Below are 25,139 nucleotides of genomic sequence, written 5' to 3' on the forward strand. Positions count from 1 at the left end.
ATAATTGCAGTAAATAAAGATATGGTATCAAACGTGTAAACTTAAAGTGTTGATATGATCACTGAAAGGTGATGACATAACAACCTCAATGATAAAGCAAAGATGTTCATATTAGTGCAAATCTAATCTCCAGTACTCCCCAGTATTTATTTATAAATTGGCTCCTTAGGTTACACGTGTAAGACTCAATGTGTTATCTCCTAGAGAGTTACGCATAATCAAGGCTGGACTTATCTATTTTTAGTTATATTTACTCACGTGTAATTGAGTAGCTGTGTACTTATACTTTTTGTATTTTTTTAAAGTATTTTTTTCAGTAATTTTACTTTTATTTCAGTACATTTTTACTGAAGTATTGTACTTAGCTACATTTTAAATCATACAGTTTTAAATCATTGCTTTTCTCCATGAGCAATAGAAACTGGACAATTGTAAATTGGCCAGTTGTGGAGCCATTCGCAGTGAATGGTGAGTCAGCAAAGAAGAGAAGAGAAATCTGGCTTTACTTTGTTTGTGAACTTTATTTTGTAAATTCCAAAATTTCCAGTTAAAAGAATCGACTTTGAACTCTGTCCTCTCGTTCCTTCAGTTGTATCGGAAAGATCATGTAACAATGTTCTCTTTTCTAAAAAGTAACTCAATAACTTTTACTCTGAGTACAAGCTACTTTTTACTTTTACTTAAGTAGATTTTTAAACCACTACTTTTACCTCTACTTAAGTAAAATATTAGTAAAGTTAACAATACTTCTACTTGAGCAGGACATTCTAGTACTCTTTGCACCACTGCGAATAATGGACAGAGGAATTTCCCTGGATCAAAGTAAATATTTTCCAAAATGATATCAGCTACAAGTGGGTTCAAGAAACTGGAAATGGAACACTTCCTTACTGAAAACTTATATAATTATATCCCTAATCATATTATTATATCCTGCCATAAAAATGCATCTATCACTGGACATGCCATGAGTTGGGTTTTATACTTTTATGATAAACTTAACCCAGTTCTTTGCTGCTAGCAAGGTTCAAGATTCAGAGTCACCATAGAGATTAAAATGTATTTGTGCGGATTTCTATTGTTAATGCACTGACAAAGAAACAGGATGTTAAAAACCTATAGGTGTGAGTTCTGTCCAGACGTACCACTGAAGTAATTTAAATGACAGACATATTTTTTTTATCCAGCTCACAATTCCCCATATTCATCACTTCTACTGAATGTTTCTGCAATATCCACAGATGAGACAATTATCTGCCCTAGAAACAGACCTCATTGTCCCATAATGTTTCTTGCGTCAGCCCTCCTTTATGAATTCTCCCCCTCACTCACAATCAAACCACATCCTGGCCTTTGTGTGTGTGTGCCGTTTACGTCTGTTACAAGCTGACGTCACACTCGTGATCCAGTTATTAGTCTGACCCATTCTGAAACCTGAGTGTCAAATAATATTACTGAGTGAAAAATGGGTTATCAGGTGTGTTATCAACACTCATGTGCAGACCACAGTCACACCGTCATGACAAGGAAAGGACATCATGACTTGTGTAAAGAAACCTTAGCACTTGGGTTTCCCAACACGCGTCACATGCGACACGGTCATTGTGTCGCACGGAAACCCCATCCGTTTCCCAGCTGTAGATTTAGATGTAGATGAGGCCAAAATAGCACAGAGTCTTTGGAGATCTGAGGGTCAGTTGTGCTATTACAATGTGTTCGTTCTTTGCTGTGGGTGGAGAGAATTTGGATACTGTACACCTGCAGCTCACAGTTATTGTGGGTGAATTGTTCCCCATCTTTGTAGTGAGATGAGTGTGTCCCACTACAAAGGATTTGTGGTCATGTTACACTTGAACTCAAACGGATCTCTTTAGCTGACCAGAAACTGAAGGTCTGGTCTTGTCTCCATTTCCTCTTCATTGTCTAGCACTATGCTTTACCATAAGGATCTTGCCTGGTTACATCATGGCTAAGGGAAGACTTGACATAATTCAGCTTGCTTATTATCATTTTGAGGTAGTAGACCATTTCTTTTCACACTGTTGATATCACCATGTAGTTTTACAGCTTTGCAGGCAGAGGCTAATTTCTTTCCTGTGACAGAGCTCCTATACAAAAACAGCAAATGGAACGACGGCGGCGATACCTTGGCAAAGCGCAGTTTATTTCCTCAACATTCATAAAACCCCCTTTAGTTCTTTATTAATATGAACTGGGCACTTTGCAAGGCACTTCTTTGTTGATTCAACTGTGCCCAGACGGGGCTGGACCAGGCTTGTAAACGTGTTGGTTTCCCCTTTGTGCCATGCAGGGCAGAGCTGGGCAGACACAAGGAACCGAGCCCTCATGCCTTCCAGGCAGGCACTCCATGACCTCCTGTCCAGATTCATGGCCACATAATAATAATAATAATAATGATAATAATGATAATAACCTTTATTTGTATAGCACCTTTCATACACAACATGCAGCTCGAAGTGCTTTACATCAATAGAAGGCAGATAAAAGACAGATAAAAAGATAAAATTCATATAAAAGAACAAGCAAAATGCATTGCATTAAAAAAAAATCAAATCAATTAAAATAGAAAGATAAAAGAACACAACAAATACTCCCACTTTTAGACAACACATCGTGAGTGAACCCATATGTTTTTCTTTAATTTTCTTTTCCCCTGTCCTTCCTGATTCTACTCTTGATCAGATATTTATGTCAGATCTCACTGCCTAAGGCAGACAAGAATCATAGATTCTCCTCTTGGTCAAAAACCTCACCATCCACAGATGGATGAGAATCATACAGGGTAAAGCTCTGTCCCCCCCACATATAATGTTCAAGTACATCACTGCCTGTAAATCATTTCAAATCCAGGGGAAGTCCAGATAGGAAACATCTCTCCTCTTCCCAACATTGCTCCACATTTAACAAACAGCATTTCAAATACTGGCCACTCGTTTTTGTTTGCACTGCAAACACTCACGCACATGAAGAAAACACCTGAGTTCAAGGTTTTGTATGCATAGCAATGACTGTGGAATTTATTGACTCAGGGATAACATTCTGTATGTACCTGTGTAAAGATAATGAATAGTCAATGTAAAAGACACAAGAGGGGTTTGTGCTCAAGGTGAAAACAAAACCTATCTGGACTTCCCCTGGATTTGAAATGATTTACAGGCAGTGATGTATTTTGTGAGGCAGCGATATTAGCACCCCAGTGGTCACCCACATTTTGTGGACATCCACTCTTCCAGCAGGCTTCATTAGCTTTCTATCTTTGCTGTTTGTGTTATTATAGATTCTGCATGCTCTCAGGTTGTGTTTATTATACACTTCTTGCTTTCATTCTTTGAATTTGACTACAAGCAATCAAAGTGTTGAGTGTTCATTTGAGTACTTATAGAAGAGATGTGGGCCTTCATATAAAGACACAATATCATTTTCTCATACTGTTTTCCTCTATTTTAAAGTAAATTGCTCAGAAAGGTTAGGGATCGTTTTCAGTGGTTTTATTTAGTAATGAGAGCAAATATCTTACAAGTCATTCATTGTTGCACATTTACAAGCATCCAGCACTTACATTGTACAAATGAACATTTTCACAATCCATTGTTAAGTACAGTATTTTGCAAATACTTAACATATATATAACTTTGATACTTCAAATCATTCAATATATAATTACTCACATACTCACAGTATTGATTTCTTAGAAATTGTACAAACAAAATCCTCATAAAAGAGTACAATGACATGATTTAACATAGTATAACATAGGTAAACATGTACAATTGACAGGCTCAATGGAAATATCTGCTTTTTGCAGCAGAACTCTATTGTTGACAATGACATCTGGCAACAAAGACAGGAATGTGGAGAAGTAATATCTAAATTCTGTGTAGTTGTACAGTTGTTTTGCTGTGGTCCATTAGCTACACTTCAAGTGACACATCTATCAAGTGCAATTTGCTAATTGTTATACATCAAATGATACATTAGCATTATTATGGATAAATGTGTAATTTTAGACCTTTAAATTAATTATTGTAACACCAAACACCAGTTCGAATTCCTGCTACATGCAAATGTATAAAGTGTAATTTTGATTTTGTGTTTGATTTTCCTTTTATGTACAATAATTGTTGCTTTGTTGTTGTTATTGTTGTTATTGTGTATGTGTGTGAGGATTCACTGCAGCTGTGAGAGGAGGGGTGTGCAGTCTCCGACTCTGTCCAGCTCCTCCACCGCTCCGATCAGCCCTTCAACCTTCTCCGGGGGAAGCACCGCCCCTGCATTGTTCCGGAACTTCTTCCTCAGGCTCTCATTGGTCAGCGGGTTGCGCCAGTGACCGTAGAAGGTGTCACAGCGGCCCCTGAACATGTCTCCCCCGACGAGCGTCACCTGGACTTCGCCGTACATGCGATCGAAGTTGGCCGGGTTGTCCTGGGGATGCTCCACGCGAACGCGGCTCAACAGAGCCAGCAGGTCGGGGCGCCTCAAGGCAGCAGGGGAGAAGGACTGCACTGTCACCTCCCCATCCAAGAGAGCGCTGCAGGCGTTAAACTGGAAGGAATGGCGTGCCTGGTGTTCAGACTCAGGGAAAGGTCTGTTGATGTACTTGGAGTGGGGGACTCTGAGCAGGATGTCCTGGACCTGGGCAGGGGAGACGGTGCCAGACTCAATCCCGACGAGAAGCTTATGGACAGAGGCCGCGGCGTCTGCCACCCAGTGCATCCCCAGGTGGGCGGGGAAGCGCTTGAAGCCCATGTCCTGCTCCTCTAGCAGGAAGACATGGCCCTCATCCTTGGGAGATTTCAGAGGTTGTGGCACGTAGTCTTCATAAAAGGCACTGAAGCCGGCCACTCCTGCCACCGCATCCAGGACCAGAGGACTGGCCTCGAGACCTCGGGAGGCCAGCAGAGCCGCCTCCAGCCCCAGCCGAGAAGCATTGCCGATGTGGAGGGGTTTGGACTGGGTGGCAGCATTAGCCATCGGGGCTCCAGACAGAGAAGCAGCGATGGCCAAGGCATGGCTGCACTGGGAGTGATCCAAAGACAAGAGGCGGGCACAGGCTGCTGCACTTCCCATGGTGCCAACCACACTGGGAGGGTGGAACCTGGTGATGAGAAAGACAGAAACACAGAGAGGGACAGAGAGACCTTGGTCAGATGTTTTGGTACTATTTGCTCTTGTGACTAAAGGGGCGTTTTAACTGGGTGCACCAGCCGTCATTATGGTGTAAATATGTCTGTTGTACCCGCAACTATTCTGTGACAGAGCTCTCCGTATGCAGAGACAGTCTATTTCTGTAGTGTTAAAGGAAAAAACAGATTTTTAGTCATCTCAGTATTTTCTCAAAAAGCAAATAAAGTAGTGGGTCATTTGACTTTGTGTAAACACCTGCCAAATGGAGCCGTCAGTGATATTCCTCTCCACATGGCTAATTGTGCTAACACTACCCACAGAGCCTCTGCTATCCCCGAGAGAACACAATAACAAGCCTTTCACACCTCATTGACACCACTAAGAGACTTCACTTTACACTGCACAGGCCTCCTTGTGAACCGCAGGGATCAGCAGAGTCAAATATGGATCTCCTTAAGGACTCATGGGGCTACTTTTTCAGACATGTCAAAGGCTTGCTCCTACATGTAGAATATAAACAGCTTTATGTCCATGGAATAGGCACTTAGAGACATTGAATCTAGACTACTGTGTGTAGGGCAAGCACACCCAAAACATCTAGACTGAAAGCTAGCTAACTTAGCTTCCTAACTTCCCTCTCCATTCACGCTCTGCGTTACTGACCTCTTGGGGATGTTGCGGGCCGCATTGGAGAACCGCATCAGTCGGCCCTGGATCTCGATGCCAACATTGAAAGCCAGCAGCAAGTCGAGGCCACTGGGCTTGCCATTTGCGGGCATCATGTCACCAATAGCTAACAGAGCAGGAAGGACTGCGCCGGAGGGATGGGTGGCAGGGTGCCACGTATCGTCAAAGTCCATGGAGTGAGCCTGCGGCAAACAGACAACAACAAAATAATTATTATTAACAGTAGCAAAGAATTATTGATAATGTTGAAAATAGTGACCAGTTTAGCATTAGTAGATTATAATGCAACCATCAACATCAAAGCCCTAGGGTAATGTGGAGTGGATGAGGTCAATTCGGGGTTTGCACCAGCCCCTCCTGTGGTTGGCTAGTCAGGTTTCCCAAATTGTCTGGTGTTCAGGGGAAAACTGTGACACATCTGTTCCACCTATTTCTACTCACCGCCACTCCATTGACGAAGGCTGCGAGTGTCGGGGAGAGCCTGGTGCCCCTGCGTCCGTACACAGAGCTGATGTCATCAGGAGCATACACGTGCTGAGGGGAAAACACAAGGACAAAGACACATTAAATTCCAGTGTATAAAGTCAGACTCATCACACACACACACACACACACACACACACACACACACAAAGTGAACTTTACTCTGAAAAGATTGGGCACATCACTCTTCAGCTGGTGTAGGGTGAATAAGTGTCTTTGTAAGTCATAAGTCACTCAGGGAAATCCAGGGAAAAAGGTCATCAGACAGTGGGTTATGGAGAAAAAAAAACTGTCTGTGCCCACGTTTTTATGACTAGATTTAGCATTTTCCCTTATCTTATCTGTCAGCATACAGCATTTGCACAGATTGGAGAGTACAGTTTATATAAGGTCAGGCATTTGCTTTCATCAGTCCTGTTGCCATTTAGATAAGCGTCAGAATATAATAAAAAGTTATTTGTTCTCCCCCCCTTTCCCTCCCTCTGCCTCACCTGGCAGTGCTGCAGGGCCAGTTCAAACACGTTGGTGGTGCTGCCGAGCAGGCCGACCCCGATGCTGTCCAGCACCATCCGCTTACTGCGGTGCAGCACGACGGAGGACAAGTGCTGGGGCTGCACCTCACTGATGAACCTCCCGAAGCTGCCCGTGACCGTGTCCTCAGGAGCCGGACGCTCCACGACTGCAGGAGACGAGGGACGACGGGTGGAGGAGCGCAGTGAGGAGAAAGCGGAAGTCATAAACGGAGTAATGGAATGAGGAAAATTAGTGGAATGTTTAAAAACTGTTTCAGTTTCAGTTTATTCATAAACAGGTGGAGTAGAAGTAGAGCGTCAACATTAGCTGTATGTATAGAGTTTGCCAATATTTACAGTAAAAGCGCTGTTTCTTTATAGCTGAACCAGAGAGAAATATTTCTTTTATTCCATACAGTCTGTGTGACAGTGCAACAACCACTGTCACACAGACTGTATGGAATAAAAGAAATCTTAAAATAAAAGAAAGTTAAGTATATCAAAAGCTGAGTTTACCTTCCACTGCAGACTTGTGCACACTCCTGATGGCACACACTGGTCTAATGGTTTTCTGTGGAACACAGAGCACAGAAAGTTGAATATATTTACTGACACTTGTAAGCTACTGAGGGGAAAATCTATTGTAAAATGGTTTATTCTTTATACTTCATACTCTCACCATGAATCTGACAGAGTAAGAGATCAATTAGAGGCAGTGGACATGTGCAATGGCTTTCTGCCTTTCTTCGTCAGACACACATCTTATTAAATCAGCCTTAATGAATCTGCCTGTGTGCCTCTTGTGAAAGAGCCATTGTACAGGTGAGGTGGTGCTACCAGGTGTGGTAATGTGGTCAACATTAACCCAGAGCTCAGTGAAATTCACCCCTAGAATTTAATCACAAAACTAACTGTGACGTGTCTATTTTGTGATTTTACAATTTTGTAATGAATCGTTCACTAGAGAGAATGGAAATTTCCTGCTCTAGAGATGCAGACAGTCAGTAGTTAGAGCTACAAGGAAAACCTCTGAGTCAAACAGAGGAATTTGTGCCCTTCATTGCATCAGGGTGAAATGGATCCCTATTAATCTAACTGCAAGAGATATTCTGAAGCTTTACCTGTAGCTTGGAGATCATGGCTTCACTGTGGTGTTTCTGCAGTTGTGTTGCTTTACGCTGTTCTCTCTTCTGTAGTCTGTTTTGGCTTCTGTCCTCTTGTTGGTTTCTCCTCCTCTCTTTTGCCCACTGCCTGTCTTTTCTGTGTTGATGCAGAAGTTAGCAGTCAAGAAGTGGTGAAGGATGCTGATGTTTTTCAGGTGAGAGGCTGCCTGCCTTATATAGCCCAGGACTGACAAAGGCTACTGATACTGACCTGGGAGGAACAGGAAAGGGCAGGCGTATCCATCACAAATGTTCCAATTAAAGGGAGGGATTTCCACAGTGGTCACCATCATCATCATCACCATCATCAGAGGAGGAGGAGGAGGAAGAGGAGGAAGCTGATTGTCAGAGGCGGTGAGGTGAGAGGCGGTGATGTCATTTCTCAGGTGGCAATTAGGTAAGTGTTGGGGAATTTTCACGGAACTCCTCCTACACCAAGGATAGGCATATTTATGACAAACTTACAAATCTGCTTCAGAACAACTCAACTCTTCATCCCTCTGAGCATCTTCACCAGGTAAAGCCTTGCTTACTTTTTTTCCCCCACCTACTTCACTACCGGCTATCACAATGCCTACTGAATATATTTTGCATGCAAGTTTCAATATGCTACATTACTGGTGGTGATAATAACAGGTTTTTCATATGTCAGCTTGATATGTGAATATTACTTTACATTATGCTACAGAATAAATCTTGCTGCTCTAGGCAAGATTATTATTGTTATGAAAAGCTGTTATTTGCCATATTAACATGAATACATTGACTACCAAACCTACAATTTAGAGAGGTTGAAACTGACTCATAAACATTACCTTAGTATGCTGTGCATCTCTTTTGGCTTGATATCAGTGTATTAGTTCCAGCTGAAAGGCTTAGGCAGAAACCTGCTCCTGCTCCTTTCAAATTACAGCAGTAAGGCTGAATACAGCCACCTGTGTGTTTCTCTGTGTCTCTTGCCACTGTCTCTCTACAACAATGGATCATGAAAGCCGGCCCTCCTGTTACTGGGCAGGGCCAGACACTGACAAGTTTCTGTAAATGCTTAGAGTGATAAAACAGAAAAAAATGAGCCTGACGGAGTGAGAATTTATTAATGTCAAGCTCAGTTATTACAACCTAACCATATTTTCTGCCCTTCATTATTCATTTGCTATTAATTTTTATCCTATTTTCTGTTTGTATAATTTTCAAAAATCTTTGCATATAGAGGGCGCTCAGGTCATTTTGTTCACTGTAGTAAAGCTTTCCAGGTTTGTCATTAAAGTATTTTTCTGAGGCACCAAACAGGCCATGTTGCTGTTTCCTACCACAAATAACATTTGCCAGTGACTTCACTCTGCACATGAATTTATTTGACTGTAGTGCATTTGTAAATTTGTAACATAGCCATACTCATATGTCCCTTTGGCAAATAGATTATAGCAATAAATTAGCCAGGATCAAGACAGTATACTGCTCTGAGTTGGTCTGTTGGATGATTCATATTATATTGCATTATAGTCTCAACGAAAGATATACAGACTGCATATATACATTTGAATTGCAAATTTGTTGTCTGTGCCATTTGTTTCATTGCTTCATCTGCCCATTGTTTCAGCTGAAAAAACAAACCTATAATTTGACAACGAAGACACTATGGCAACACCAGATGGTTTTCCAGCCAGTTTCTATGGCGAGCCAGGAGTGCTAGGCATGTTAGCCAATGGGATCAGTGCATTCCTCGTACTTCTACAGAACTTCAATACAGCACACACTGGCATCGCACCAGTGGGGGTGGAGAACATCCTTGCAGGTAAAACTTAGAACAAATATAGTATTTTCATTACATTTCAGTTTTTTAACCTGTGCATTGTTTCGCTTGCCTACACATGAGCTGACAGCTACCAACCAAGAACATTGTGATCCTTGACATTTAAACATTTAAACTCAAATACAATTTTGAATGCATCCAATATGTTGGCTATAATCTTATTGGCATAAGGATTGTTCATGTTTGCCTTACAGTAACTTACTCAACAATGCTTTTGCAGGTGTTCACCTCATCCTGATTGGCGGTATATGCCAAGTGGTAGCCGGCCTGCTCTCCTTCAGAAAATACGATCATCTGAGTGGCACTTCCTTCATGGGCTATGCTGCTCTCTGGGGCAGTTATGGTGCCACCCGAATCTACTTTGGTGCAGTAACTGAAACTCCCACTACAGTACTCCTACCCCATGAGATGATGAACAATATGTCTCTGTCCACTAACCTGATGAGCAACATGTCTCTGAATGCCACTACAGACACCCCTGTTTGCCTCTCATGTCTGTCCCTAAAAGAGTCGGCCATCTCTGGTCTGGTACCCTATATCCTTCTCTCTTTTCTCCTTGCTTTCTGCTCCGCCACAGTCAACTTCATCATGCCTTTTGTTTTTGGGGCGATCACAGCCACCTTAGTGTTTGAAGCAGTGGCTCTGGTGGCCACCTCATGGGCTCTCGTGGTCTCTGGGGTCCTGGAGTTTCTCATCCTGATCTTTGCCATCTACGGCTCGGCTGCACTGCTTGTCAAAGGCCTGACTCAACGTCTAGCCCTCAAGGGCTTTGGGACCCCCCTCTTCAATGTCCTCCTGCTAGGGACCACCAACGTAACAAGTGCCCAGAACATTGGCCAGGAGAAGAAGAAGAACACAAAATATGCAGAGCCAATGGCCTTGGGTTTCTTCTGTGACACTATTGCTTCCTTCATCTTCGCTTTCTACAGCTTTGGGTACATTAAGTCCTTTGCCTTAGGAGTTGCATGGGTCTCAATCATCATTGCTGCCCAGCTGTTCTCCAGCTATTATGCCCATCTGCGGCAAGATTGCTACTACACCACAAAGTTTGGTCTTCATGCTACATATTGGCTGATCAAGGCTTGGGGTGAGTTTGTGGCATCTGTTCTGATTGTGGAAGACAGTAAAGTGGCCTCTGGGAGGGAACCAATGGTGGGCGATTGGTTCTTTGTGGTGGCAGCCTTGGTGCTCTGCGTGGGAAGCCTGAACACAGATACCCTGGAACTCATCCACAACATGCTGTTCCTCCTGCTCACAGTCTCCACCATCCCCCAGATCCCTCTCCAGGGATACTATATCTTCTTTGGTGTGGCCTGTTCCCTGTTCACCGCAGTCTCCCTCTATGGCACCTTCTCTCGGCTCATCAACACCATAGCAGAGAAGTCCCTGATCCCCGTAGGCCCCCAGCCCGTCTCCACCAGCCGGCTTCAGAAGGCTCTGAGTTGCGGCAGGTCCAAAGGGAGAGACCAGGGGGCGCTGCTCCATGCTGAACAGACCCCAGATGCACTGTTCTACCTTTGCAATGGGGTGGCAGCTCTCTCAGCACTCCATGCAAGTGCGTCCAGCATGAACTCCTTCTTCCTCCATCTGACTGTCCCTTGGGTCCTCATCTCTGGAGCCATCATCCAGGCCTATGTCAGCCGGCTGCAGGTCACAGGAGGTGGGCGCTTTGGGTCAGTCATCCCGTCCTTCTATGTAGCAGTATGGGCAACCTGGACCTGGTTCAGATTTGCAGGTATGTCTGTAAAAATTTGAAATTAGAAGATAGATTTGTTGACTGAATTTCATTAATTAAGTAAATTAAATAGATTTAATTATTATTATTCTTCCAGGTGACCTGCTCCAGTTTTCCACAGAGGCAGCTTATGGCTTTACAGCGGGAGCAATTGCTTTCCTGGTCATTAATGCTTTCCTCATGCTGATTGGTAAGGTTAATTCGATTCTTTATAATAGAGCAACAAATTATTTTGTTTGTTTTTCAGCTAATGGTCTTATGCTTCTTCCATGGTTTCTGTCAGCTGCATATAGGAACCTGGTTTTGCTGTTTCTAACAACAATCATGGAGATCGTATTGGTCTGTTTCCTGCTCTCCACCCTGCAGCGACTGCCATACCAACTAGAAAGTAAGGATGGATTAAGTCTAGTCCCAAACTCATAATTTCCACTGAAATAGACTGTTACATCTAGAATTATATTTACTTTTAATCTCTATCTACACTAGCCTTTCAGTTACTAAAATATTGTGAAATTATTTTCTTTACAGTGGCCATGCTTGCAATCTTTTCAATAATCTGTGTATATGGAGCGCTGGCATCATTGGTAAACTGCATCTTCTCAGAGAGACTGCTACCTATGGGCCCACCCTTATTAAAGGTGACTTACTGAGAGACCCATATTCTATTTTATTCTATTCTGTTCTGTTGTGTTTTGTTCCTTTAATGACAATCTCCCTCCATCTATGGCCTGTCTCAGGAAGTGAAAAAGCAGGAGAAAACTCCAGAACTGCCATGTCCTGTGGCTGACTCCCGACTTACCAGCAGTCTTCTGAAGATCGCTAGCCTACTGGAGGAAGGCGGGGTGTGTGGTATTCCCACTGATACAGTGTACGCCCTGGCTGCCTCCTGCAAGAATCCCCAGGCTATCGAGAAGATCTACAACATTAAAGTAAGATTGAAAATAAGCGGCTAGTTGGTGCCACTTTGTATTGTAATGTGAGACAGATCTATGGAACAACAGCTGTATCACGATAGGCCTCACTATCGACGTCAAACTCATGAACCTGTTGTCTGTGACCTTTTCCAGGACAGACCGGCGGAGAAGCCCATCTGCATTTGCATCTCCAGCGTGGAGCAGCTAGTGGCAGCCATGCCTCCCTTCAGCCCTCTGCTCTGGGAGTTTATGAGGAACGTGTACCCTGGAGGCATCAGCTGCATCGTCAGCAAAGGAGACTGGCTGTTCAAACTAGGTAAAGAGGCCATGGCTGCTGCGATCGAACACCTATTTGCTGTACTAGCGGATTCAGTTTAGAACATCCTTAGCTTACCTTAAAAATGGCAGCAGCTACAAGCATTCACTTCACTTTTTAATTTTAGGCGTGGGACCAGCTTATGACCGCGTTGGTACCAAGGACAGCATCATGATCCGCGTCCCTGACCACACTGTGACCGGGCACCTGTGTGACATCACTGGACCCCTTGCCATTACCTCAGCCAATCCCAGTGGAGAGACAGACAGCACCCACCACAGCATGGTCATCAGGTAAGCGTCTCCTCACAGAACTCCACTGTACGCAAGTCCTCAAGCATGTCTCTTGCTATTCAACTGACCCACTATTACACCGTGTCATGTTTCAGTTTGGAGGAGAGATTCATAAAGTTTGATGCTGGGATAATTCCAAAAGAGTGATGCATTCCTGAGGCTTGTATTGGGGCAGAATGATCTGATCTGACCTATGATACAGGATTTAATAAATCCTCTTACAGCAAATTAATTTTAGTGTGTCTAGTGTATCAGAGTGACAAATGTGTGGTTTATCAGTCTATTATAGTATATTGGTAATCGTGGATGACATGCACATTCATTTATCCTCTCTTCTACCATCTATTTTTGCTGCAGTCGACTGGGACACAAGATCCAGGGGGTTCTGTGTGACGGAGACTCTAATGAAGTGGTGGCCTCCACCGTGGTTAACTGCCTGAAGATCAATGAAGGTACAATGCAAAATCTTTACCAGTAAATCGTCTTTGTTCCTTTGTTTTAACAAGCACTATCTCATTCAAAACTATGTTTCTATTTCCACAGGGACCATAACCATTGTGAGAGAAGGCTGCGTTCCTGCAGTAAAAGTCCAGCAGATCTTTGACAGAGTGAAAAGCACTATGCTGTGATTTTCACTTGGACCTTTTCTCTCCCTCATCCAGTCTCTTCTCTCCTGGTTCCTTACAGTTTCTGCTCCTCTATCCCCCTTTGCCCACTCAGGGACACTATATGAAGAATATCTATTTATATATATTATTTTAAGTACTGAATGTTAATAAGTGAAAACTAGTTTGGTGCTGGTTACATGCTTACCAGCTGTGATTGTTTTTGAAAATAATGTAATTAAATCAACAATAGCTCACTACTACAACTTAACAACTAATGTCGCTGCTAACATACACTTGACAAACTATGATAACTTTACAACCTCAACAAAGCATTAAGCCCACTTACAATGAAGAAGTCCAACAAACAACATGCAAAATCTAGATAATGTTGTAAAAATAACACAACTTACCAGGAAACCAGGAAAACTGAAATTAATCCTCTACTACTAGCTAGCGAAACACTTCCACGAGCAATCTGAATTGTAGAGAAATGTGAAATGGGGAAAAGCAATCTTCCAATGCACCTGCAGTGCAAAATAGCTGCAGCAGGAACAGCAACTCAACAAGGAGTCAGTTTGCGACTTCAGGACATGTAGATGCTAACCTTTCTGGCAATGACAAAAATATCTCTGTAAACTGACTTTTACGTTTTCTCATATGTACATAACCAGTGAGTTTGTTAGTTTCAAAGAATATCAAGGGAGGGTTCAATTATTGTAATAAAAAGTAATAATTCTGTAAATATGTATTCATAAGTTTGAATTATACTGTACATTGACATGAATTGTGAATTTTAAGGGTCAAATTGAATCTCTTTAACCGTTTCTCCTGTTACTGTATGTGTTCCAGCTCATTGTATATTCTTGTATTGAATAATTCTTTGTGAATAAATGTTTTTTGTTTTTTTTTGTCTAATGTGGTATAACTTATATTTTTTAAAACTGAATTTGTCCGCATGTATTGAAAATTCTCTGTAGTGTTTGCCACAATTTCCCAATAAAAGTTTACCATTCATGTATGCATGTCCTCATCTTGTGTTTTGCATTTCTGATAAAGGCCAATGTATAACCATGTCCTATATCATATTATGGGAAAACTGTCAACTTTCTTCTTCATAAAATAAATAAAAACTCAGTGCAGCATGTTGCAAAAAAAATAAAAATAAAATAAAATAAAAAAAATAGTACTTTTGTAGCCAGTCTCAGAGCAGCTGAAAATGACATGGTGGCAGACAGAACAAATAATTGTCATTCAAAAGAAAGCATTCAAACAAAGGGCAGGAAACAGGGGGGACAGGACAGCCTCTATGTGTCCTGTCCTATCCCACGTACTGCATGTCCTGTCCTGTGCTCGATGTGTCATGTTTCTTGAAGTTCTTGTTCTACGCTGTGCTGTCATGTCTTATAATTACACAGGACAAGACACAAGATGATTTGACCCCAAGGCATGGCAAGGCAAGGAAAGTTTATTTATATAGCACATTTCATACACAACAGCAATTCAAAGTGCGTTACATAAATAAAATAAAAATAAAGACATAGATAAAAAGACAGTGTAAGAAGATTAAAAAGATAAAGCAAAGTGAAAGTGCATTCAAATCACATTTAAAAGAAAATGTAAAAGATAAAAAATAAATAAATATTCCAGTGCAGATGAATGTTGCCCTAAGTTTCTTAAAAAGCCCTGGTGAACAGAAAAGTTTTAAGCCCTGATTTAAAAGATTCTAAAGTGGAGGCAGACCTCAGATTTTCAGGAAGTTTGTTCCAGGCATGAGGAGCATAAAAACTAAAAGTTGCTTCTCCATGCTTTGTTCTGACCCTGGGAACAGTAAGCAGACCAGGAGGGGTCTGGCGGGTTCATAACATTGAAGGAGATCAGAAATGCATTTTGGTCCTAAACCATTTAGTGCTTTATAAACATGCAACAGAAATTTAAACTCAATTCTTTGGCACACAGGAAGCCAATGCAGTGATCTCAGCACTGGAGTGATGTGGTCCATGTTCTTAGTCCTGGTTAGGACCCTGGCAGCAGCATTCTGGATGAGCTGCAGTTGTCTAAGAGCTTTTTTAGAGAGACCTGTAAAGACACTGTTACAATAGTCAAGCCTACTAAAAATAAATGCATAATAAAATAAAATAAATAAATAAATGTTTTTCAAGATCCTGCTTGGACATGATTTCTTTAATTCTTGCGATATTTTTAAGGTGATGGTAGGCAGATTTTGTAATTTTTGGCTATTAAAGTTTAGGCCAGAGTCCATAACTACACCAAGATTTCTGACTTGGATTTAATCTTCAGTGAGAGGGCTTCAAGGTGAACACTGACTTTAAGTTTCTCCTCTATGGCACCAAAAACAATTATTTCAGTTTTATCTTTATTTAGTTGCAGAAAATTGTGGCACATCCAGTCATTGATTTGTTCAATGCACTTATTTAGTGAGTCTATTGCCATGTAGATGATTAAGCAGTTGTTCTCAATATAAATCCCAGTCACATTTTCAAGACACCCAATACCGGATTCATTATTTATTCTATTCTAAATGCTAAAAAGCTGCAAATGCAATGTAATTAATGGGCCCAATCCAATAACATTTTGCTTTTGCTATATGCATACAAAGATATGGCATGAAAAGACAATAGCCACCTACTGATAGGGCGCACATCACACAGAAAAAGACACAGAAATGGACAGGACAGGACACAAAGGACAGGACAGAGCAGCTATCTAATGGTACAAGACCCTCTGGACAGGACAAGACAGGACACAAAACTTAGATTATTACATTATTATACACTACATTGGTAGTGAAAACGTTTCTCTCCCACTAAGACGAGGTAATCTGAAAAAATTATTTACCTTACTCAGACAAGTGTGACAAGTGTTCATGATGTTCCCTAAAATGACTGATGTATTAGTTTCTATGCGTATCTATTGGAAATCGCTTTGTAAATATGTCAACTTTTGTTTTAATGTTAGCTTTATGATGTCATCATTTTGATTGGATGATTGGTCATCAGTTTGCAATCTCCACCAAGTGTACACATCTTTAATTTATAAATAGGCCCGCCTGTTGTTACATTCTCATTTGTCAGACCTAGAAGAAGGTGTTGTCAGTAAAAGATATTATGCATATGGAGCCAGAGTGTGCGGTGCTTTTTTCTTCTATTCAAGTAAAGTCCTATCATGCTGAAATAAAGGTTTTAGTCATCACATCAGAGTAGGTGTTGTCTTTGTTTTGGTGTGTTCCGATCACATAAATGGAAATAAGAAGCATGCACTGAAACACGTGGGCGCTTGAAGAGGGTGGGAATTCTAAAGATAGCAGTTTCTCGTAAACTTGATAACCCTGTTCATTTTTATGTTTGTAGGGAGGGGCAATGGTACAGAGTATTGAATTACTGAACATACACTTCTTTTTCCTTGTTCCTTACAGCTCCCAACGCGGATGGTGTGTGCAGACAAAGCTGAGTAACTGTATGTTACTGGAATTTCCTTCCATCTGTTATGAGCCCGCCACTCAGTTTGAACAATGAAGAGACGTCATGTGGAAAATAAAAGCAAAAATCAGTCCCAAAAGAGACTTGACCTTAGACAGTTAGACTGCATCTATGAACATGTTTCTCCCAAAGCTAGAAATAAGATTGATAAGATTGATTGAGAGAGCAATATATTGACAAATGTCTTCAGAATTATTTTCTGTGTGTTCTCAATAATATGCCAGTTAATGCATATCCTATGAAATATTATCCCTTATGAATATTTTGATAACAAAAATCTTAATCAGTCATACTATTTGTAAATATAATCAAGACATAATCAATCTAATAGGAGGTAAATATTTTTTTCTGGTACCTCACCCTGAGAGCACTTGAGAGATACACCGATGTATACAATGATAGAAGCAAATCATTAACAAATAAAAATAGGCTCATGAGGAAACTCCCTCCACTAAGTAACCCATTACCAGGAGAAGCTTCATAGAATACATAAAGGGGAAAAACTGGTGTCAATAAGGTGAAATATTAACCATTGCTTTCTGTTTCCTTATATGTTGCATGCTGTAGATAAACCAATCATAAATAAACAGCTGGTTACAAAAGAGTGAATTATCATCTGATCCTATTTGAAATTTTCATGTGCTTCCTCAAGGAGGGGGCACATGCACAAACTGCACGCACATGCACACACACACACCCACACCTGCACACACTCATGAACTTGAGCACAGTAGCAGAGTGTTAGCCCAACCATCATCATCATCTGACATTTTATCATGCCTGCTATTACTCATGTTGGTTTTGATAACACTCCAGCATGGAACATGATTACAGACATTGATTATAGACGACTTTTCTATGAAAGCAAATAAGGGCCATAAAACTTGAATTTTAACAGCCACTGTATACATAATGTTGAATTTTAAACACCGCTGAATTCATAGCATTGAAATATTTTACTTTGAAAACCATGTATCTGATAGTCATGATTATATCACTAAACAGAGCAAGTTTTTTCACTTGTTGTCACAGTGGACTGACGTCCCACCTACTAGGAACAACAACAAGTACAGCCATCCACATTGTTTCAATCATTTTTCATGCTGGAAATATCATCAAAAACAACATGAGTAATAGCAAGCATAACAAAATGTCAATCAACCTTGTGTTGTGAAATGTGTTGTTCATTCTGTGGAAACCTGTGTAGATGGACACAAACAAAAGAGCATCACTCTTAGGACGAAATTTCAATTACACTCCCTTTTTCAGAATGACTCAATTACATTCCCTTGTTCAGAATAACTCAATTACACTGCCTTGCTCAGAATAACTCAATTACACTCCCTTGTTCAGAATAACTATCTAATGTCTGACACACCTTTCTTAGTAATCTAAAAGAAAATAATTGCATCATGTATGAAACAAGTTCATGGTTTTATTCCCAAGAGCTTTGGGATCTCTGATCTTTAAAGCAGATACTTTTGCACTCTGGATGAGTGGTAGAACGTAAAATCACAAGACAGAATAACAGAATTTATTTTGCAACATTTGCACAATGTTCGCAACATCTGGGCTCCCAAGGACAGGCTAGGCAATCAAGCCTGAATGCAATCATGCCGCTTCTGGCCTATCAGAGCACGTTGTTTTACGTTTTCAGTTGGAAGGACCTTGTGCTGCGCAAGTTCAGCACCTCCAGTCGCAGACTACAGCTAATGCATTTTCTACTTAAGGTAACTTTTATGTAAGCTTGTGTAGGCCTAAATAACATTGTTATCGTGTGCATACTGGCCACTGACTGGCGTAATTATTTGGTATATGCAAATCCATGAAAATCCATGCCCCTGGGAGAGTGTTCTTTTTATTTAACATTCAGTCCGCAAATACGAACACAGCGAGATTATTTAGATATTTTGTCTGTGTTGTCAATTTGCTGTGACCTCGTTATGTGTTACCTTATGTGTGTTTTGAGTAAAACATTTCGGTCAATGTAAAACGTGCGTGTCCTTGCATTTATTTACACCTAACTTAGCTAAGTGATTTCTCCTTGTGTTTTTAGTCAGATTATTAGGAAAGCGACGAGAATTCACTATTTTTTTGATTTTTTTTCTTAAAGATTTCTCCTGGGGAGCATACCACCGAATGGTTTCACTATGCACGACTACGTTGCCACTTGCCAGTAATTTGGTGCCCCTCCGCTATAAGCCTCTTGCCCCCCCTGGATATTTGTTCTAGCGCCGACACTGAGCCTAAGTCATTATAATGAGAAACTTTTTCAAAATAATGACTTAGTACCGGTATCTCAAAATAATGAGAAACGGTCTCAAAATAATGACTTAGTATCTCAAAGATACTAACTCATTATTTTGAGGTACTAACTCATTGTTTTGAGATACTAAGTCATTATTCCCGCGGTGATGTAGTAGGCTAATACTCACCACCTGTCAGATTGTTTTTCGAATTCGAAGCCTCCGATGTAGAGCACTAGTGGAGTCTGTCCGAAATATTTTCAAAGCAGGCTGTAAGTTGGCAAAATAGCGCGTCAGCTGACATGCATTTTTTTTTTTGTGTGGATTTGACAGAGTGAGAAATAGGAGGTGTGGCGTGAGAGCGTGTGAAGAGAGTCATTTGTGTGAGTCTCACGCTCAGTGCGTGAGAGTTGGCAGCTCTGATTTCTGTGTCCTACCATATACGCAGGTTTCCTCAGAATGATCAAGGCATGACATTTCACAACACAAGGATGTTCATGCCAGTAACTTCAATGACCATATTAAGCTAATATCATACATCCTGCCAGCTTCCGTGTAACATACTGATTACTGCAGCAGGTACAGTAGAGGTTGACTGACATTTTATCATGCCTGCTATTACTCATGCTGGTTTTGATAACACTCCAGCATGGCACTAAAACTTGGAACTGAAACAGTGTGGATGGCTGTAGGCTACTTGCTCCTGCGGGACATTAGCCCACTGTGACTTAAGTAGTAAAATAACTGTGCTCTGTTTATTGATATAATCATGACTAGATGTTATCTTTAATGAAGTAATTACTGATGCAAGTCTCCAACTTGTATCAGAGAACAGGCAATACTTGTACTACATGAGACAATTGACAAGGTTTGATTACAAAACCTCTGATGCAGTCAGTGTCAGGTCAACTAACATTTCACCTTTACAAAGAACAAAAGCAGAAAAAGTCCATATAACGTGTCTCGATAAATTAAAACAGCCTCTTTCCAGAACACGAGATCTTCTTTGTGATTGATAAGATTGATTGAGAGAGCAATATATTGACAAATGTCTTCAGAATTATTTTCTGTGTGTTCTCAATAATATACCAGCTAATGCATATCCAATGAGATATTGTCCCTTATGAATATTTTGATAACAAAAATCTTAATCAGCCATACTATTTGTAAATATAATCAAGACATAATCAATCTAATAGGAGGTAAATATTTTTTCCTGGTACCTCACCCTGAGAGCACTTGAGAGATACACCGATGTATACAATGATAGAAACAAATCATTAACAAATAAAAATAGGCTCATGAGGAAACTCCCTCCACTAAGTAACCCCTTATCAGGAGAAGCTTCATAGAATACACAAAGGGGAAAAACTGGTGTCAATAAGGTGAAATATTAACCATTGCTTTCTGTTTCCTTATATGTTGCATGCTGTAGATAAACCAATCATAAATAAACAGCTGGTTACACAAGAGTGAATTATCATCTGATCCTATTTGAAATTTTCATATGCTTCCTAGAGGAGGGGGCACATGCACAAGCTGCACGCACATGCACACACACACACACCCACACCTGCACACACTCATGAACTTGAGCACAGTAGCAGAGAACAAGATGCTCAGTGATGTTCTGGTCTCAGTGTGAGACATCAACACACTGTCTGAGAATGTGGATGATGGTTGGGCTAACAGGAAAGACACATGGACCTGTGAGACGCATGCATGTAAATACACTCACAGACACACACACACACACACACACACACACACACACAGACACACACACACACACACACCCATGCATGCACAAACACACACACACAAACAAACACATTAAAACCCTATTAAACCACAGTCTAGCACACACTGCTGTGACAGGTTAGTCTGAGGTCCAGAGTGCGGATATCCTCTCAGTCTATTCCCACTTCGCTCTACAGGCTGTTAGTCACTCTGGTTAGCAGTGTGAGGAGAATAAACTGTAGCCTTCAGTCCGGCCAGCCTGTGGATTAGGTGACTCCCTAAGAAGAAATGACAACAGTACTGTAAGACAAGACCCTGTGCTGGCCTGTGTTGGTTCTTGATTCCCAAGTCAAGCTACATTCATATCAGAAAAGACTGAGGTTCCATCATAAGTATTTCTGGCACCACTTGATTTGGATAGTCCAATGTTGATCCTCAACTATTAGGCCACAAAATGTAGATGTTCAACAAAGGGTCACTTGCCTATTTGCTGCATCTCTACAGACTATGTAACCCTAACCATGACCCCATTTTTTAGACAACAAACAGTGACATATCCAAGATGTATGAGTGAACTGGTTTCTGATTTGACAGATTATAAGCAATATGCAAGACATATAAACAATAACAAGAACATGAACCAACCCTCAGTTCTATCAACTCCTACCCAACCTTCACATACGCATTAACCCTTCCCACCCAAATTCCCAAATTCCTCCCACTGGCTATGGGAAAGTAAATATTAAGAGGAAAAAAATCTAGTTGTCTAGCATCTAGTTGTCATCCGGGTGAATGATAGCCTTGTTCAGATACTCAATAAAGGGCTTCCAGGTCTTGTCAAAGGATTTACTGGAGTCTGTAAGTGAAAATCTAATCTTTTCAAGTTTGATGTGATTTAGGATCTCCTTGAGCCAACTATTGTGTGAGGGGGGAAGAGCATGCTTCCACTTAAATAAAATGAGGCGCCTAGCTAGGAGAGTTGTAAAGGCCAAACCACGCTGCTTTATTGATGGGAAATTGGGTGCTGCAGGTGGTGGGACTCCAAATAGGGCCGTGAGAGGTTCAGGGTTAAGGTTCATACCGAACACTGTCCCAAGTGTGTTAAAGATTTGACGTCAGAAATCTGTTAAATTTGGACAGGACCAGAACATGTGAGTATGGTTAGCGGGTGACTGTTTGCACCTATTGCAAATATCACTGGTATCCGGATAAATGTTCGCCAATCGGGCATTTGTATAGTGTACTCTGAAAAGAACCTTACACTGCAATAAGCCATGTCTAGCACACATAGAAGCTGAGTGGACTAGATCAAGGAGTTGGTCCCACTGGTTGTCAGGTATTGGCACACCAATTTCCTGCTCCCAACCCATTTTTTATCCTAACCCTAACCCTAAAATGAATCCTAACACAGACATTGATTATAGACGACTTTTCTATGAAAGCAAATAAGGGCCATAAAAACTTGAATTTTAACAGCCACTGTATACTTAATGTTGAATATTAAACACTGCTGAATTCATAGCATTGAAATATTTTACTTTGAAAACCATGTATCTGATGGTCATGATTATATCAATAAACAGAGCAAGTTTTTTCACTTGTTGTCACAGTGGACTGACGTCCCACCTACTAGGAACAAGTACAGTCATCCACATAGTTTCAATCATTTTTCCCGCTGGCAATATCATCAAAAACAACATGAGTAATAGCAAGCATAATAAAATGTCAATCAACCTTGTAATGTGAAATGTGTTCATTCCGTGGAAACCTGTGTAGATGGACACAAACAAAAGAGCATCACTCTTAGGATGAAATTTCAATTACACTCCCTTGTTCAGAATAATTCAATTACACTCCTTTGTTCAGAATAACTCAATTACACTCCCTTGTTCAGAATAACTATCTAATGTCTGACACACCTTTCTTAGTAATCTGAAAGAAAAGAATTGCATCATGTATGAAACAAGTTCATGGTTTTATTCCCAAGAGCTTTGGGATCTCTGATCTTTAAAGCAGATACTTTTGCACTCTGGATGAGTGGTAGAACGTAAAATATAGCACAAGACAGAATAACAGAATTTATTTTGCAACATTTGCACAATGTTCGCAACATCTGGGCTCCCAAGGACAGGCTAGGCAATCAAGCCTGAATGCAATCATGCTGCTTCTGGCCTATCAGAGCACGGTCTGTCAGCGGCAAAAGTCTTGCTTTTTTTTTACCTTCCCATTACGGTTGATTATATAAGTATTATTACTATACAAGCAAGGAGAAGAATGAGGAGATTTTGACATTGTTTGGACATCAGATTTTTAACTCCCCATTACGGTTGATTATATAATCATTATTACTGTACAGGCAAAGAGAAGAATGAGGAGATGTTGACATTGGATATCAGATATGCCTAGAGAATATGACCTATGATCAAGGAAATGCCACTAATATGAAAAGCACTTTTTGGAAGGCAGAGGCATGATGGATCCTGATGTCCAGTAACCATAAGGTGGTTCGAAATGCAAGTTGGTGGGAACAAATTGTAATAAAGGATAAGGTGTCTGGCTTCACAAATAGCACCAAATTCTGGTCATTGTGGTCACTCTAATATTTGTAAAATAAATTCTGTTAATTCTGTCTTGTGTTACATTTTACGTTTCTACCACTCATCCAGAGAGCGAAAGAATCTGCCCACAAAGCTCTTGGGAATAACACCATGATGGTGCCGTCTGGCCTGTTTCATATGATGGAATGCTTTTCTTTGATCTTACTAGGAAAGGTGTGTCAGACATTTAACAATTAATCCGAGCCAGAGAGTTTATTTGAAACTTCGTCCTGTGAGAGAGTGTGAAGAGTGACGCTCTTATTGCTTTGTTTTTATTTCTGTGTCCTACCATATACGCAGGTTTCCTCAGAATGATCAAGGCATGACATTTCACAACACAAGGATGTTCATGCCAGTAACTTCAATGACCATATTAAGCTAATATCATACATCCTGCCAGCTTCCATGTAACATACTGATTACTGCAGCAGGTACAGTAGAGGCTGACGGACATTTTATCATGCCTGCTATTACTCATGTTGGTTTTGATAACACTCCAGCATGGCACTAAAACTTGGAACTGAAACAGTGTGGATGGCTGTACTTGCTCCTGTTGGGACATTAGCCCACTGTGCATAGGCGGACAACGGGCCCCTGGGCACAGATACCTACTAAGGCCCCCCGCGCTACCACAACAAGAAATTATTGCAACAAGTAAACGGCACAAGTATACGCAGAGGCAATTGGACAATATCACCTGAATCTTAACTCAGGATTTACAGCTCAGTTTACACACTCAAAGCCAACAGCACGTTAGAAACAAAACAAATGTTTAGGTTATTATAGGGGGGATTTGGGGGCTTTGGTGTTGATATAAATGACTAAGCCCTTTGACTGCAGGGCAGTAAATGTAAAGTTAGTGACAGCATCGTCATGTATCAGGCTCTGGCTTAGGGGCACCCCTAAGCATTGGGCCCCTGTGCCCGGTTGGCCCGTTCAGTAATCCATCCATGCCACTGTGACTTAAGTAGTGAAATAACTGTGCTCTGTTTATTGTTATAATCATGACTAGATGTTATCTTTAATGAAGTGAATTACTGATGCAGGTCTCCAACTTGTATCAGAGAACAGGCAATACTTGTACTACATGAGACAATTGACAAGGTTTGATTACAAAACCTCTGATGCAGTCAGTGTCAGGTCAATTAACATTTCACCTTTACAAAGAACAAAAGCAGAAAAAGTCCATATAACGTGTCTCGATAAATTAAAGCAGCCTCTTTCCTGAACATGAGATCTTCTTTGTGAAATGTTTAATAGACTTTGTAGTGAAATAAAATGAGATGTTTGATATGATTTGTATTTTTCCATGTGAGAGTATATCATATTATAAATACAATATTATCATATTTTATTATAAAAACAATCAGTGTTTTCATATAAACTGCAT

The 25,139-nt window shown here is 40.9% G+C and overlaps 2 protein-coding genes across 2 annotated transcripts; one reads left to right on the forward strand and one right to left on the reverse strand.

The window, feature by feature from the left end:
- Positions 1-3,613: 3,613 nt before the first annotated feature.
- On the reverse strand, positions 3,614-8,061 carry irg1l (immunoresponsive gene 1, like). Its single transcript, XM_071916985.2, has 6 exons — positions 7,949-8,061; positions 7,344-7,398; positions 6,807-6,994; positions 6,274-6,366; positions 5,809-6,014; positions 3,614-5,116 (listed from the first exon to the last, which is right to left on the reverse strand). Exons 1-6 carry the CDS (start codon positions 7,964-7,966, stop codon positions 4,189-4,191), a joined length of 1,488 nt encoding a protein of 495 aa, XP_071773086.1. The 5' UTR covers positions 7,967-8,061; the 3' UTR covers positions 3,614-4,188.
- Positions 8,062-12,072: 4,011 nt separating this feature from the next.
- LOC144542415 (threonylcarbamoyl-AMP synthase) lies at positions 12,073-13,690 on the forward strand. The gene is made up of 6 exons (XM_078289019.1): positions 12,073-12,176; positions 12,276-12,467; positions 12,606-12,768; positions 12,896-13,061; positions 13,419-13,513; positions 13,605-13,690. Exons 1-6 carry the CDS (start codon positions 12,156-12,158, stop codon positions 13,688-13,690), a joined length of 723 nt encoding a protein of 240 aa, XP_078145145.1. The 5' UTR covers positions 12,073-12,155.
- The last annotated feature ends 11,449 nt before the right edge of the window (positions 13,691-25,139 follow it).

This window comes from Centroberyx gerrardi, chromosome 16, assembly GCF_048128805.1.
Source record: "Centroberyx gerrardi isolate f3 chromosome 16, fCenGer3.hap1.cur.20231027, whole genome shotgun sequence".
NCBI classification, from domain to species: domain Eukaryota; kingdom Metazoa; phylum Chordata; class Actinopteri; order Beryciformes; family Berycidae; genus Centroberyx; species Centroberyx gerrardi.